The sequence below is a fragment of the Bombina bombina genome, chromosome 1 (genome assembly GCF_027579735.1).
Source record: "Bombina bombina isolate aBomBom1 chromosome 1, aBomBom1.pri, whole genome shotgun sequence".
NCBI lineage: Eukaryota > Metazoa > Chordata > Amphibia > Anura > Bombinatoridae > Bombina > Bombina bombina.
The window spans coordinates 689,903,420-689,921,341 of NC_069499.1; the positions used below are offsets into that span (position 1 = coordinate 689,903,420).

Below are 17,922 nucleotides of genomic sequence, written 5' to 3' on the forward strand. Positions count from 1 at the left end.
AATTCTCACAGCTCTGCTGAGAGAAGTTACCTCCCTTCAAAGAAGTTTGAAGACCCCTGAGATCTGTCAGAGATGAACCGGATCATGCAGGAAAAATAAAAGTGACTGACTGGAATTTTTTGATGCGTAGTAAAGAGCGCCAAAAACGGCCCCTCCCTCTCCCACACAGCAGTGAAGAGAAACGAAACTGTCACAATTACAAGCAAAAACTGCCAAGTGGAAATAATGCCCAAATATCTATTCACACAGTACCTCAGCAATGTAAACGATTCTACATTCCAGCAAAAACGTTTAACATGATAAATAGTTATTAAAAGTATTAGTGACCTTTAGCAGAGTAGTTCCGGTGAAATACCATCCCCAGAATACTGAAGTGTATACATACATGTCATTTTAACGGTATGGCAGGATTTTCTCATCAATTCCATTCAGAAAATAAAAACTGCTACATACCTCAATGCAGATTCATCTGCCCGCTGTCCCCTGATCTGAAGCCTTTACCTCCCTCAGATGGCCGAGAACAGCAATATGATCTTAACTACTCCGGTTAAAATCATAGTAAAAAACTCTGGCAGATTCTTCCTCAAACTCTGCCAGAGAAGTAATAACACGCTCCGGTGCTATTGTAAAATAACAAACTTTTGATTGAAGTCATAAAAACTAAGTATAATCACCATAGTCCTCTCACACATCCTATCTAGTCGTTGGGTGCAAGAGAATGACTGGGACTGACGTAGAGGGGAGGAGCTATATGCAGCTCTGCTGGGTGAATCCTCTTGCATTTCCTGTTGGGGAGGAGTTATATCCCAGAAGTAATGATGACCCGTGGACTGATCACACATAACAGAAGAAATTAAGATTTATCTGCATATATGTTCCTCTCTTTTACAATAACTCACTTGATGTCACAGTGTTGCGCTATATTTCACCTAATGTTACCAAAACGCCTATTATCCCAGGACTGAGGTGCAGAGAGACATATCTTTTCTTATCAGGGTCCTGATATGCATCTCCTGAAAGCAAAATAAATGAGACCCCACTTGTTATATCCTCACATGTATTATGTATAATTTTCAGGTAGGTTAACTGGGTTTCAAAGTTGATGTCCTTGTGTCCCCTGTACCTGCTCATTTAAATTTAGAGATAAGGGTTACTAATCCTTCAAGACTTAAACTAATACTGAGCTCTATGCATATTTCTGATGATATATTTAGTACTATTTATGTGACCCGTAAGCTTTTAGTACTATTTATGTGACCCTTAAGCTAAGATTTATCAGCATATTTGCTTCTCTGTTTTATCACAACCTAACTGATGTAACAGTATTGTACTATACTCTACCTAATCCAACCCTGACACCTATTATTTTCGACCTGAGATAGTGTGAGACATAGCCTTTTCCTTAGTGTCCTGATATACGCCTGTAAAAAGCTTACAGTTGGGATCTCATCATATGTTTCATGCACAATTTCCAGGCAGGTTAAATATGGTTTAATCCTTAAGAGGCTGGGAGATCTGATCTGTTTTATACTATTTAATAGCCTATATTACAATAGGATATACTGGTGTCATAGCCTACACAATACTATATGACTCAAACTAGCATTGAGCTTACTGAAGACATTACATATCTCTATTGATGTATTTGACACTACTCATGTAACCCTCAAGCTAAGATCTGTAAAAATATATCTGCCCTCACATGTACCATGTATTATCTTCAGACAGGTTATATTTTTCTTATGCTAAGCCCCTTGGGTTTACAGTACCTGCTCATTTAATCTCAGAGATAAAGGTTTCTAAGCTTTGCATGTCCCTGATGTTATATTTGTTATAATGTTACTTATATAATCCTTAAACTAAGATTTATCTGCATATTTGAGACACTCATATAATCCTTAAGCTAAGACTCACTAGCATAATTGCTTTACACTCAACCACAACCTACCTGAATTAATGGTATTACTGTGTACTTTACTTATTATTACCCTGGCACCTTTGGTCTCAGAACTGAGGTAAAAGTGAGACGTATTCTTATTACCAATGTCTGGATATACACCTCTCATAAACTTATAGCCGGGACCTCAAGTGGAGTAAACTCACATGTACCATGCATATTGTTCAGCTAGGTTAAAGATGTTTTATTGCAAATAATGATGGGGACTTTGTATTGTAATATATAATAACCAGCACTATTCATGAAACTTAAGCACTGATTATGCCCATGGCACTTACTCTGAATAGATAGGCACATTACCCATCTCTTTAGGGATCCAGGTTATAGATTTCAAAGTGTGCTCAACACTGGCCTCTTCTTTAAGTATTTACACATATTACCACTTAGCATGCCCGCCACCCTCCCCCAATTCAGAGCAGCTCTTGTCTGCTGAGCTACCCGAACCCTTCATATACTAACACATTTTGCATACCATTATATTACTCTATAGGGAAATGAGGTTTCATCTATGTCTATCTTATCATATCTTTGACATTCGGTTAAGTGTCATTACTAAACATGGCACAGTTGTCATTTAGTATACAAGTTATGACTATTATTTAATTATCCTTGAGATAAAACTTTGTCCTACTGTTTATTCACTGTAATATCTCAACCTGACAATATCTTGTATCCCTATTGTCTTTGTTATTATACAATTACCTCAATAAAAAATAATTTAAATAAATAAAAAAACTAATGGAATCTACTAAGGAGGAATTATTAAAAGTAAAAATAGGAAAATTCAATAGGTATATAGAGGATTATCTAACACACTTAAAAAAATGAAAATCCAGAAGACAACAAGTATATCTCACAAATAGATGGAGGAGTGCAAGAAAAGAGAATAATAAAGAGGTTCCAGTTACTCACCAACAGAGAACTGATTATAATATGCAGCATAATAATGTAAGATTCGCTGACAATTATAGAAACTATACCCATGATCAAAGAGAATATAGAGACACGAGATCAGACTCCACCCATTACTGGCCAAATAGAGGAGTTGTCCCTTTTAACCAACGGAGATATTTTCATAATAACAAGGGTACTTCCTTTAATTATCACAATAGATATCAGTATAACAGATCGGAAGGATTGAAAAATAATTCAACATCTAGCAATAATTGGAGAAATCATAATAATTATCATACAAACCAGTATCAAAATAGAAATAGAAATATAGGAATAGTACTAGAAAACAGATATGAACCATTAAGACATAGAGCTTAGATGCGATTCTCCTAGGCCAAGCACCTCTAGGCAAATGGTAAATGATAATTCAAATAGAAATGATAAAATTAACAAAAAACAACATTTTTTAGGGATAGGCCAAAAGCAAACACAAGAAAGCCCATTACCAATTTACCACAAAGAAACTTAAGAAAAAGACGGGCATCAGACAAAGAGGAAAGAGAGGAGGAGCAAAACGGACGCAAAAAATAAGATATTGGGATTAAATAAACATAATGAGATTTTTAATCTAAGTAAATTTCAATTAGATAAAACTCATGAAGATATTTTAAGTAAAGGCTTGAGATTTGCTCCCACTAGTAAACTAAATAAATTTGGTACATATATAGATGCCCATACATTTATTAAAAGACTTACGGTAAAAAGATGGTTTGCTTGAACTGAGATTGAAAAGAAAGCACAATCGAGTCTAACAGATACACATGGTTTTATCCATTCAAATTTAAAAAAGAAATCTAGTTTTTATCCAAAACATGACAAAGGATATGCTATAGAGACATTTAAAACATTGATTACTCGAGATATAGAAAATATAAAAGATGACAAAATTGAAAAAGTACACAATAATCTTAGCAAAAAACAATTAAAAGTCATTAGAGAGCTAGAAGAAAATGGGAATATAGTGTTGAAGCCAGCGGATAAGGGTGGGGGAATAGTTGTTCTAAACTCTGAAGATTACAATAAAATGTGTGAGAATATCCTAGGGGACTTAAACACATAGGGGCCCATTTATCAAGCTCCGTAAGGAGCTTGTGGGCCCGTGTTTCTGGTGAGTCTTCAGACTCGCCAGAAACACAAGTTATGGAGCAGCGGTCTAAAGAGTACGATCGGGTTGATTGACACCCCCCTGCTGGCGGCCGATTGGCCGTGAGTATGCAGGGGGCGGCGTTGCACCAGCAGTTCACAAGAGCTGCTGGTGCAATGCTGAATACGGAGTGCGTATTGCTCTCCGCATTCAGCGATGTCTGTCGGACCTGATCCACACTGTCGGATCAGGTCTGACAGACATATGATAAATAGGCCCCTTATTGTAAGATCCCAAATAATCCTACAGTACACTTTAATACACAATTGGGAAACCTTCTAGATAAGGCCAGTGATGAAGGAATATTACATTTTAAAAAAAGAGAGTATCTATTTCTAAAAAATCCCCAAATTCCTTTACTATACTGCTTACCGAAGATTCATAAATCCCTGGTCTCCCCACCAGGGAGACCAATAATATCAGGGATTAATTCAATAACTTCTAATGTCTCTGAGTATATTGACATCTTTTTGAAGAAATATGTGAGGGAATTGCCCTCTTTTTTAAAAGATTCCACTGAAGTTCTAAAATTATTAGAAAATATTGTTTAGGAAGAAAATTTCTAGTTTGCTACATGCAATGTTGCTTCATTGTATACCTGTATCTCCCATAAGGATGGATTAAAAGCATCTCAATTCTTTTTAGATAAAGATGACACTCTAAAACCCTTACAGAAATCTTTCATTTTGGAATGTATACATTTTATACTATCCCACAACTATTTTTCTTATAACAACCAATTTTTTCTTCAAAAATGTGGTACTGTAATGGGGACTAGATTTGCCCCAAGTTATGCGAATCTCTTTATCGGGTTATGGGAGAGAGATTTCCTCGAAAATAATATACTTGCGGCAAATCTGGTCCTCTACAAGCGCTATATCAATGACATTATACTAGTTTGGAAAGGAACAAAAAATGAGTTTGAGAGTTTTCTGTCTGAAATGAACACCAATGAAATAAATTTGAAATTCACTAGTGAACTAAATAAAGAAAAAAATAATTTCTTGGATTTGGAAATTTATATAACAAATAATGTCATCAACACCAAAAGGCATTTCAAAACTGTTGATGCAAATAATTATATCCATCAAACGAGTTGTCACCACAAAAAGTGGAAGGAAAATATACCAATTGGGCAACTACTACGGATTAGAAAAAACTGTAACAATAATATGGATTACGATATCCAAGCAGATATTTTGAAAGAAAAATTGGTAGCAAGAGGATATGAAGAAACAAAAATTGCAGCTATTAAAGAGGATGTAAGGGCTCGAGATGCAGAAAAAAGGAAATAAATCAAATCTAATGTGACAGGGAAAAAGTATAACATAAAACAACAAATAAGATGCTGTGATTAAAATGTGGTATACCTTTTAGAATGTAGGTGTGGCCTACAATACATAGGTGAATCAGAAAGACCCCTAAGAGACAGAATTAGGGAGCACATCTTGTCTCTCGAACACTATATTCAGGAGAGGAATAAGGATCTCCCTATACCTAAACATTTTCTCAGTTGTAATAATGCTAATGAGAAATATTTAAGGTATACAGGTATAGCAAAAGTTCACAAAAACTGGAGAGGCACTGACATACATAATAGTCTTCTAAAATTAGAGAGTAAGTGGATCTTCGAAATGAAGACCCTAACACCAAAGGGACTAAATCAGGAATAAGAATTAGGCTGCTTCCTTACAGAATAGCTAATTCCCCATGGTAATTTAATTGGCCCAACATAAATGTATTCTAATCAGTAATATAATAAATTAAAATTAAAATGTTTTTTGAGTTAAATATTAATTCTCCTATAATATAAATCACTTTAGAGAGATAGAATTTATTATACTAAGGCACTAAATGAAGAAATGATCTCTAATAATATTACTAAGATGGTTTTATACTCTTTTATAATTTTTTTAATATAATTTTTTATACAATTTTTTTATACAATTTTTTATACAATTTTCTTATACAATTTTTTAATTGTTCATGTCTAGGAAAATAATTTTTAAAATATTTTTTTAAGTATAAGATGTGGCTAGTACTTGTATTTGTTTTAATCATTTGGTTACAAGTAGATTGTGAGCTTTTGTCCGAAGTAAAATATATACGGGTAGCTATTATCATATTTGTTATAAGTATTTTTAAAGTTTATCTTCCTAAATTATGCAATTAAGTATCATTTGTCCGAAGTAAGCTATACACAGCCAGTATTTACTACTTATTATTAAAAACGATTGGTAGCATTCATATATATATATCTGGCCCTTTAAGTACCATCTGTTTTACCCCTATATTAAGCACTAAAGGACATTGGCAAGATAGAGCTTGAGAAAGGCTGCTGAAAGCCAAAACGCATTGCTCCTAAGTTTGACCACTCCAGTGATCCATAGTTTGGATCACAGACGTTCAACGGAACAGCTGAAACCGCTGATTGCGGTGATCCTAAGGAAACAAGCACCTGAGCGAGGCATGCTCACTTTCACTCCTACCCTGATAGAGGAACGACTCCAAACACCCTCCGGTGTAAGTAAATTTGGACACCTTGGTTGTTGAACTATTCTTTGCTGGTGACAAGTCTTTTCTTGTCTTTATCTGTAGGAATCCTTTTACCGTTCATTATATCTTGGAGACTGTGTTTATTTGATCTGGGTTGTATTGGCAAATTGTTCTACGGAGCACAAGTGTTTGCTACACATTTCCCAAGTTCGCAAAACCCACAAGCACCTGAGTCCTATAAGAAGTTTACCTTATGTTTTTTAACCTAAGCTTTTTATGTATCGTATGAATTTACTTATGAATTTATCTATGAATTTGTTTATGCATTGTATTTTAGTCAATTTTTAACCGTGTCGATTTGTGTTTTTTAACTGTGTTGATATTGTTTATGTACATTTAAAGATTAAACCATTTAACCCTGTATTTGCTTGGTACTAGAGAGTATATCACATAATCACACCCTTTATGAGCCATACAATAAAAGCTGTATTTCCCCAGTGTATATTTTAGAGTTGGTTTTAAGTTTTTGGTAGCGCCACAGATAACTGACAGTTTCTGCTACTCTTTAGGAAAAGAGCTGTCTATACTTGTATAGACTATTGTATATTTGGGTTTTGGAGGAATCCCAATTAATCTGTTAGTTTCACCAATTATATTTGCTAGCGCAGTTTAATTCCCTGTTCCTTTTGCTATAAATTGTAATTAATACTAGTGATATTTGTTAATAATAATACGCTGAATCCAAAACTACATTATACAATTTAGAATTATTTACCTATTTAAAGAATTTTGTTTTTGATACGGAGCTATAACTATATGCTTGGGAATATACCTGTTTTAAGGAAAAGAAGAGAACTGAAGCACCCAATGTAGTATATTACTGTTATAATTTATTTGTCAAGTGCTGCTAAATCTTGTAGGGCTAGGGACAAAACTTGGGGTACACAATGACATCACATTTCTTAAATTTTTATTTATCTCAAAGATTTTCATTTATTTTAAATGTAAAGTAAAATGTTATAGTTAAATCAGTGTTATCTAACAAAACTATACCAAGCTATTCTTAACCCCTCTATGCCAGGGTCAAGTTTTTATGTTCCATGCCATCCTAACGGCGTTAAAGCCCAGCGTTGTTAGGACGGCATTGAACATCCTAACGGTGTTAAGGGATTAAAAAAGGCAAAGTTTCTAAAACTTGTTTGTGAATCTAAAATCTTGTTAAAAAAAACAAACCTCCGCCACAACATTACAAATTGAAAATTGCGGAATACAAATTTGCAACCTGAAAATTGCGGAATAAAGATTTGTACCCGTCACAAGCCGAAAGTTGCAACTTTAAAACAATTCATTGTATAGAAAGAGTTCTGTTGTGAAGGATATTCGCAAAAAACCCTTCAGAACATTACAAAAAAATTAAAAAAATGAAAAACACAATATCTCTGTATAAAAAAGTCCACTCTAAAATATACACTGGGGAAATACAGCTTTTATGAATTAGCATGCTGTGTTGAGGTAAAAAAGACAGACCACGGCTCTAGAATGCCCCCTGTGGCATATCCAGAAAATAGTTACAAGGGGGGCATTTCTCAGTGGCCTACCATTGTTTTGGATGGGGCCAGGTAATCCACAGGTGTCAAGGGGTGCGATAGACGGGATCAGGGCGTGTTCTAGGCAGGGCCGGCACACAGCTGGCTGAGCCTGGGTAGAGTGGGGTGGGAAAATGAGGGCCAATCACAGTTGAAAGGGCACATGGGGGGGCCAGCCATTATGCTAGGGAGCTAGTACCTTCCTGCCCCCACCACCCTGCGACACCTCTGATTGCTCCATAACACCCACAGCCAGTCCCTGGAAACATCTTTTGCTCTATCCAGCAAGGCTACTTCTAATTATTGTTTTTGTGCTAATAGGTCTCTTTTTACATGTGAGATATCATGTATTGGGCACCTCATACAACCATGTCAATGGCAGGAACAATTGCTAACGTAACAGTGAAAAAGATAGGTGAATCAATGCTCAATGAGTTTTAACGCCTTGCCTTTACAATGAAGCCCATTGGCAAACTCCCAAATGTCTATAAATCATATCGCCTTATCAAAAAATTTCAAAATATATTTATACCATAAGGTGGTGAGAGTCTATGATCCATTATTCCTAGGTTTCAACACATGGCCACAAGGAGGAGGCAAAGATTCCCAAAACTTCCAAGAGCATTTCATCCCTCCCACCTCACTGGTATGCCAGTTTTATTTTTGCCTCCAATGAGGAAGGTCAAGAATTAAAGGTGCTCTGGATTTTTTGATGAGAGGGATCCTCAGACTGATTTGAGGCCTACCCCCCTCAGAGAGCTGTTACTGAGAGACAGAAGGGATATTGGAGTGTTGGGTAGTGACAGAATTACTCCCTGTATAGGAATTGATCACAAGCCTGCCAAAGGTGTTGCGGGTCAAGCCTACTACAGGTGTCACTGGGGACAGGTCCCTCAGCCTCCTCCTGTTGAGTCGTTGGTATACTCCACAACCAGATCCTCTGCTGTAATGGGTTTAGCACTGAATGGGCTTTCTACTGGAATCAGTCATTTCTGCAGCTGGTAAACACAGTAGAATGGGTGCAGTTCAGGTAAGTATATTGTATCACATTTTGCATTCAAATAGCCAACACATTTATTCTAGAGCTTATTATGTAACTTAGTTTAGATTAGACATGTGCGTTTTGTTTTGAATCGAAATTCGGACGAATTTGTCAAATTCAGAGCTTCAGATCGATTCGAATTTTCCTAGCAATTAAACTAATCCGAATGCATTTGTAACAAATAAATCCGAATTAGTTCAGATTTATTCGTTACATTCGAATGGCCATGGACTAATCACAATTACACTAGTATTGTACAGTATATTAGGTTATATTACTCTGCCAGCTCTGTGCAGGGCACATTATGTAGCTGGTACCTGTGAGGTTGGTACTTAGGTGGGATGTGCTGTGTATTACACTAGTAATATGTACTGTATGTTAGTTTACCTCTGCTAGCTCTGTGCATATTATGTAGCTGGTACCTGTGAGGTTGGTACTTATGTTGATTCAGATGGGTTACACCTAATATACAGTACATAATACTAGTGTAATACACAGCACATCCCACCTAACACATACCAAACTTCCGAAATTTTCAAATCAAATCTGAACTGAATCCATCCGAATTTATTTGAATCCGAAACGAATACATTCGAATGTATCCGAATTCGAATCGATCCGTACACAAAATTCTAAATCGGTCCGAAACGAATGTTTCCGCCGTGCACAAGTCTAGTTTAGATGTGGGACAGAGAGACTTTAATGGGCATTAAGGACCTTTTTTTTTTATTATTAATATACACACTTTCCTCATAACTTGAGGTTCTTTGACTTTAAGAGTTTTGGTAGCTATATTGATATTTATGTATAATATGTATGCGTCCCCCTATTTTCTGTTAACACGCGCTCCATTACTTGATATGCACACAGCGACTCAGCTAATGCACAGTTTTTTATTTTGATCCTTGCTACTAACACATGTTTAGGTTAGCGTACTCTAAAATTGTATGGGCATTTTATGGCTGGCGCAGCAGCACAGTAGTAAATAGTTTTTCCCACGCATCATTTTTCCTGCATCTCTTACTCGACAGCAGCGCTACTGAAAACGGAAAGCTATTTCTAAAGGGTGTCTTCTTCTTTTTTACTTATTCTGCGAGGTGGGGGTAAGATACTAAAATTTTCAAGAGTACATTTTATCATTGAGATTTTATTGTTTGTATATTTAATATTAAAGGGGTCCTTATAGATGGCTTATTTCTCTGCTGTATTCTATTGCTCTCGGGCTTTTCTGTTTAAATCCCTGACATTATTACATCTCTTATATGCTACCTATATACATGATTTACGGAATATAAATCCGAATTTGTGTTATATTTGTCTGTATTTCACTTCTTTTGTAATGGAGCAGCCTAGAACTGTCCCCACTTCCTTTAATTTAGATTCTTTAGAGGACAGATCTTCGGATCATTTATGTGATTTGTTTTTGCAAGCTGGGTTTTGTTACTCCTCCAGCTCAGCTATGCACGCTATGTATAGTTCACCTTATGCATACTAACCAGTCAAATGCTGTCCTTGCCTCTAAATGAGTTTGTCCTCCCTATGTACAGTTCAAGAGGGTTCTTCTGATTTTGCTCCAGAATTTGTACACTCTATTATGTCTGAGATATTGGCAGTCATGCCTCCTTCAAGTAAGCACAAAAGAGTCTCTGACAAGCAATCTACAGTTTATTTATCTAGTCATGCTGTATCTCTTAAGATCAGATCTGCTAAGCAATTGCTTTCATATTCAGACTCTAATACCTCAACTCTGAAGGTGAACTACTTTCTGATAATCAGGAGTCAGTGGCTGATCAGGATTCAAAATCTTCCTCTTTTATGCTGGAACATCTCTTCAAGTCTCTAAGCTTTCTGAAGATAAATCCATTAAACACTTGGGCCTCTAGTTATCAAGCCGTCAACCTCAAATACGCTGGAATTCCGCAGCGTATTTGTGGCGAGGCTGATTCGCCTTAGTTATCAAGCCCTACACACCGGCAAAAGTAGAATTTAGTGACGTAAGCTTCGATCCGCCGGACTCAGTCCGACACAGATCGATTCTTATGTTACTCCAGATGTTCCGCACACAAGTTCGGCACAATCTGACTACTTTTGCTAGTTATCAAAAAACTAGCAGGTACGATCGGCACTTTTCCGGCCCAGCGTACCTGGTTTTCAATCCGCCGCCCTGGAGGCGCCGGATCCCATAGGAATCAATGGGAGTCTGACCATAGCGAAAGTTCATGTTCGCTGCTGCCCGACATCCCATTGATTCCTATGGGAAACATCTGCAACTAATACCCTAACATGTACCCCGAGTCTAAACACCCCTAATCTGTCCCCCCTACACCGCTCCAACTAAATAAAGTTATTACCCCCTAAACCGCTGCTCCCGGAGCCCACCGCCACTCTGATAAACTGATTAACCCCTAAACCACCGCTCCCGGATCCCGCCGCCACTATAATAAATATGTTAACCCCTAAACCGCCGCTCCCGGACCCCGCCGCCACCTACATTATACCTAGTAACCCCTATCCTGCCCCCCCTATACCGCCGCCACCTATAATAAATTTATAAACCCCTATCCTGCCTATCCCGGACCCCGCCGCAACTAAATAAATTTTTTACCTCTAAACCGCCGCTCCCGGACCCCGCCGCCACCTATATTAAACTTATTAACCCCTAATCTGCCCCCCCTACACCGTCGCCACCTATAATAAATTTATTAACCCCTATCCTGCCCCCCTATTCTGCCGCCACTATAATAAAATTATTAACCCCTAAACCTAACCCTAACACCCCCCTAACTTAAATATTAAGTTTTAGGGGTTAATACATTTATTATAGTTGCGGCGGTATCCAGGAGTGGCGGTTTAGGGGTTAATAACTTTATTTAGTTGCGGGGGGCACCGGTATAGGAGGTAGAACAGTATAGTTTAGTGTGGGTGCTTAGTGACAGCTTGTCAATAAAGCTGTCAAAAAGCCGAAGAGCAGCGAGATCGGATGAGTGATAACTATCACAGTCCGCTGCTCATCGCCCCGTACTTGGTGCGCGGCTTTTTGACAGCTTTATTGATAACTTTGGAGAGCGTATTCAGGTCCGCGGCGGCTATGGTAGGCGAGCTTAGGCGGGCGTATTGGGGCCGGCGATGGCAGGTAAGTAGACACGTTGATAACTAGAGGCCATGGACTTAATTTTCAAACCTTCTGTCAAGACTCTAGAAGTTCTACCAGTCCCTAATGCGATTTCAGAAATGATTACCAGAATGGTGAAAGCCTGGTCTGCCTCTTTACTGTCTTTTGCATTTAAAATTATGTTTCCTTTACCAGCTGCTACTGTTGACCTTTGGAAAACTATCCCAAATATGGATGGCACCATCTCTATTCTTCCAAAACGCACTACTATCTTTTTAGAGGATAGTACTTCCTTTAAAGACCCAATAAACAAGAAATTAGAATCTTTTCACAGAAAGGCTTTTCTTCAAGCGTGTTATTTGTTGAAGTCATCTATGATGTGATATTTTATCTGATCACATTTCAGATGATTTTGTTGATGAAGAATTTCACAGTCGTTTGAGGCTTATTATATCAGCTAATGCCTTCATATGCAATGCTATTAAGATTATTAGAATAAATTCTAAAAATATGGCATTATCAGTTTTAACAAGAAGAGCATTCTGGCTTAAAGGGACATTGTGCACTTAATTTTTCTTTGCATAAATGTTTTGTAGATGATCCATTTGTATAGCCCATACAGGTTTTTGTTTTTTTTAAAATGTATAGTTTTGCAAATTCTTAAATAATATTGTGCCGATTTTCAGACTCCTAACCATGCCCCAAAGTTTTAGAAGTAGACTGTTTTCTACCTACTCCAGCTTGCTCCTGTTTGTGTAAAGGGTCTTTTCATATGCAGGGTAGGGGTGGGGGGAGTCATCTTTCTCATTACTTCGTTTCACATTATAATTTCTGGTTATTATATTTCTGATGGCACCAACTTAACTGATAAGGCCCAATGATCAAACTTCACTAGACAGACGTGAAAAACCAAGCTTACACCTGCCTTACTGCCCAATGATGTAATGATCTCTCTGCTTGTGAGATTGACTCAAAAAATTCTTTATTATCTAAAGGCAATTTTTACCTTGAGAACAGTGAAACGAAATTAAAATATGGAGGAAAAAATGGTATTGTTTAATTTCATTAAATATAGTAACGAAAATGTTTTGCAAAAATTATTGTTCCTTCTCTTTGTCTTGACACTCAAAATTCTAAGGAAAGACTTTTGCATAATTTACAAAAGATTTAAGACAATCTTCCAATCGATTTATTCATTTCTCCAGTGCACTTAATGGCTTGAAAGCCACAGCAGTTTCTTTAGCTTCTTGGCTAAGACTCCTGATTCACAAAGTTTACTTGGAGGCGGGTAAGTCTCCCCCAAATTGGATTACAGCCCATTTTACCAGATCAGTTTCCACTTTGTAGGCTTTTAAAAATGATGCTTCTGTTTAACAAATTTGCAAGGCAGCAATATGGTCATCCCTACATACTTTTACTAAATTCTAGCATTTTGATGTTTTTGCTTCCTCTGAAGCGGCTTTTAGTAGAAAAGATCTCCAGGCAGCAGTGTCTGGGAATTAGGTGCTTGCCTTTTTCATTTTTTTTGTCTCAACGAAATTAAAAGTTATTAGTTTTGCAGGAGTAATGGATCGTGGACTCTCACCACCTTATGAAAGAAAACAAAATGTATGCTTACCTGATAAATTTCTTTCTTTCATGGTGTTGAGAGTCCATAAACCCCGCCCTATTATCTTAATTATTATACGTCAGACTGGCATAGCAGTGAGGTGGGAGGAATGCAATTTTGGGAATATTTGCCTCCTCCTAGTAGCCAGAAGTTGAATCCCAGGAGTAATGCATTGTGGACCCTTACCAATATGAAATACATTCATTTATCAGGTAAGTATACATTTTGTTTATATTTTTGATAATTTATAATGCAATTTTTTATGTTTTTTATTATGTAGACATGCTGGGGCATATTTAACAATGTGCGAGCGGAAATGATACAAAGTAGCATATTATGTCCACTGCACATCGCTGCCCATCGATAAATGTATGCTGTCGGCATTTATCATTGCAGCAGCAGTCCTGAACTGCTGGTACAATGCCGCCCCCTGCAGATTTGCGGCCATTCGGCCGCTAGGAGGGGGTGTCAATCAACCTCATCGAATTTGATCGGGTTGATATCTGTCCGCCGCTTTAAAGCAGGCAGACAAGTTATGGAGCAGCGGTCTTTAGACCGCTGCTTCATAACTTCTTGATAACTTTTGTTTCCGGCTCGCCTGAAGACTCGCCTGAAACAAGGGACCTCAAGCTTCATATGGAGCTTGATAAATATGCCCCGCTGTCTTGATTAGAGTTTTTTAATGGGTCATTATAGTGAAAAAAATTACATGCCCATCAGAGCAACTTTTATCACTATTGACCCTGCAATTCTATGTGTTTAACCCCAAAAAGTACTTATTGGGTGCCCCAGAGAATTGCTGGACCTGTGCGGAAACTGCTGATGACCCAATTAGCAACACTAGTCACACAAACCAGATTGATTACTGTAATGGCCCTTTAATAAAAAAATAAAAAAAATTAAAAAAAATATTCCTGGATTTACATACCTTTCCAAATAGCAGTAGATTGAACATCAAGCCAGTACATAGCAAAGCTCTGAGCTACTGTTGCTCTGTTTAAAACAAGATCCATAAAGGTTAGAAAATATTTTGAGTGCATGAAACTTTTCAGTCATCTTTTTCATTACTTCGATTCACATTATAATTTCTGGTTATTATATTTCTGATGGCCCCAACTGAACTGATAAGGCCCAATGATCAAACTTTACTAGACAGACGTGAAAAACCCAGCTGACACCTGCCTTACTGCCCAATGATGTAATGGTCTCTCTGCTTGTGAGATCTTCTAATGGTCTCTCTGCTTGTGAGATCTTCTAATGGTCTCTCTGCTTGTGAGATCTTCTAATGGTCTCTCTGCTTGTGAGATCTTCTAAAAAGATTCTTTATTATCTAAAGGCAATTTTTACCTTGAGAACAGCAAAACGAAATTAAAATATGCAGTAAAAAAATGGTATAGTCTTAAGACCGCTGCTCCTTAACTCATACACCTCCTCTGAGGCGTCGGACATCAATCTACCTGATCGTGTACGATCGGGTTGATTGACACCCCCTACTAGAGCGAATCTGCAGTGGGCGCCATTGCACAAGCAGTTCACCAGCACCAGTTCACTGGCATTCAGCGATGTGGGGCGGACATGATCGCTACAGTGTATCATGTCCGTGCGACAGATGGTAAATCGGCCCCTAAGTCTGAACTTCAAATGAGAAGTAGATTTTTTTTCTGACAAATTTCAAAGTTATGTCTATTTCCACTCCTCCTGTATCATGTGACAGCCATAAGCCAATCACCAATGCATATATGGATATTCTGTGAATTCTTGCACATGCTCAGCAGGAGCTGGTGACTCAAAAAGTGAAAATATAAAAAGACTGTGCACATTTCGTTAATGGACGTAAATTGGAAAGTTGTTTAAAATTGTATTCTCTATCTGAATCATGAAAGTTTAATTTTAAATTGATTGTCCCTTTAAATGTATAGTTTGTCAGCTTCAGAGCAGCAACGCATTATTCAGAGCTAACTGAATAAATCTAGCGGGTCAATGACAAGAGGCATACGTGTGTATCTAATCAGCGTTAGCTCCCAGTAGTGCATTAATGCTCTTGAGCCTACCTATCTATGCTTTTCACCAAAGGATAACAAGAGAATTAAGTAAATTAGGCTCTCTAAACTCTAATAATACTGCCCACAACAAGATAAACTCGAAGAAGCACTGCATATGAATCTAGAATAAACAATGCCTGTGAAACTATAATGTTATGAAACAAGATCTTTATGTAAATGTATTTTATAAGTGAATACCTTCTTCTATACAGCTGGCTGACACCTTCAGCAGCAGTTTGCAGGCTGTACCATCTGCTCTACTGAGTATAATGGTAGTGAGTGGCCATGCCTCTGCAATATAGTAACTGGCATGGGAGTGCACTAACATTATACTCAATAGCAAATAGAAAAAAGTGTGTGTGTGTGTGTGTGGGGGGGGGGGGGGGGGGGCAGACTATATAAAAAAAAAAATACATTTCAAGATTGTTTTTCACAAAAAAATATTTCACAGGCAATATCTTGGTACAGATTAAATGTATAAATCACTTTTTAAAGGGACATTCAACTGCTGAGTACAACAGTAGCAGGGTCACTACTCACCATACTATTGTTTTTTCCTTCTGCGTCTCCAGCTGTCTTTAAAGACGTTCTCCTATTTTCACCCTTTACATAAGCTCTTCACCTTGGTACCACCATAATGGTACACACGTATTGCTACATTATGTGCACTTTCCCAGCTCAGTGACGTTGCTGACTTTTTGACTGCTGTAAGCTGCACTTTGGATTAGCTCACACAATAGGAAGCAGAAGAGGTACATTAAAGGGACAGTCTACTCCAAAATTGTTATTGTGTTAAAAGATAGATATTCCCTTTAGTATCCATTCACCGTTTTGCATAACTAACAAGGTTATATTAAAGGGAAAGTCTAGTCAGAATTAAACTTTCTTGATTCACATAGGGCATGTAATTTTAAACAACTTTCCAATTTACTTTTATCATCAAATTTACTTTGTTTTCTTGGTATTGTTATTTCAAAGCTAAACCTAGGTAGGCTTATATGCTAATTTCTAAGCCCTTGAAGGCCGCCTCTTTTCTGAATGCATTTTGACAGTTTTCTCAGCTAGATGGTGTTAGTTCATGTGTGCCAATTAGATAACTTTGTGCTCACGTCCGTGGAATTACCTAGGAGTCAGCACTGATTGGCTAAAATGCAAGTCTGTCAAAAGAACTGAAATAAGGGGGCAGTCTGCAGAGGTAGATACAAGGTAATCACAGAGGTAAAAAGTATATTAATATAACTGTGTTGGTTATGCAAAACAATAAAAATTCTGGAGTAGACTGTCTCTTTAATATACTTTTTACCTCTGTGATTACCTTGTATCTAAGCCTCTGCAGACTGCCCCCTTATTTCAGTTCTTTTGAAAGACTGGCATTTTAGCCGATCAGTGAGCCCGATTTTATCTATATGGCACACATGAACTAGCGCTGTCTAGCTGTTTAAACCTGTCAAAATGCCCTGAGATAAGAGGCCGCCTTCAAGGGCTTAGGAATTAGCAGATGAGCTTACTTAGGTTTAGCCTTCAACAAAGAATACCAAAAGAACAAAGCAAAATTGATGATAAAAGTTTAAAAAGTTTAAAATTGCATCCCCTATCTGAATAATGATGCTTTAATTTTGACGTTACTGTCCCTTTAATGCAGTTTTTTGTACACAGTTTAAAAGTTGCATAACATATAAAAAACATCCATCAGGAATAATATAGAGAAATGCAGCCACTGCAGAAATATACAGCTCCCGCATGGTACAGCTTGTCCAGAAGACAAAAAAGAAAACTTAAATTCCAAGATGGCGAACTTTGCTAACAAGCACTTTTGAAGGGTTAAAATAAGAGAATAGCTTTGAAGAGAGTTGCAGACACAGGAGAAGAAAACAACAGCATGGTGAGTAGTAACACTGTTGTTGTAGTTGTACCCAGCAGTTTAATGTACCCACCTTCCATTAAAGGGGCATGAAACTCACAATTTTTCTTTTATGATTT

The 17,922-nt window shown here is 37.4% G+C and overlaps 1 protein-coding gene across 1 annotated transcript in view; it reads right to left on the minus strand.

Moving 5' to 3' along the window:
• Window positions 1–17,922, minus strand: part of LOC128645886 (putative defense protein Hdd11-like) — a 32,517-nt gene that overhangs the window by 11,508 nt on the left and 3,087 nt on the right. Inside the window, exon 4 of the mRNA XM_053699198.1 lies at window positions 14,829–14,893. Coding sequence (XP_053555173.1) covers window positions 14,829–14,893 — 65 coding nt within the window. The remainder of the gene's footprint in view (window positions 1–14,828; window positions 14,894–17,922) is intronic.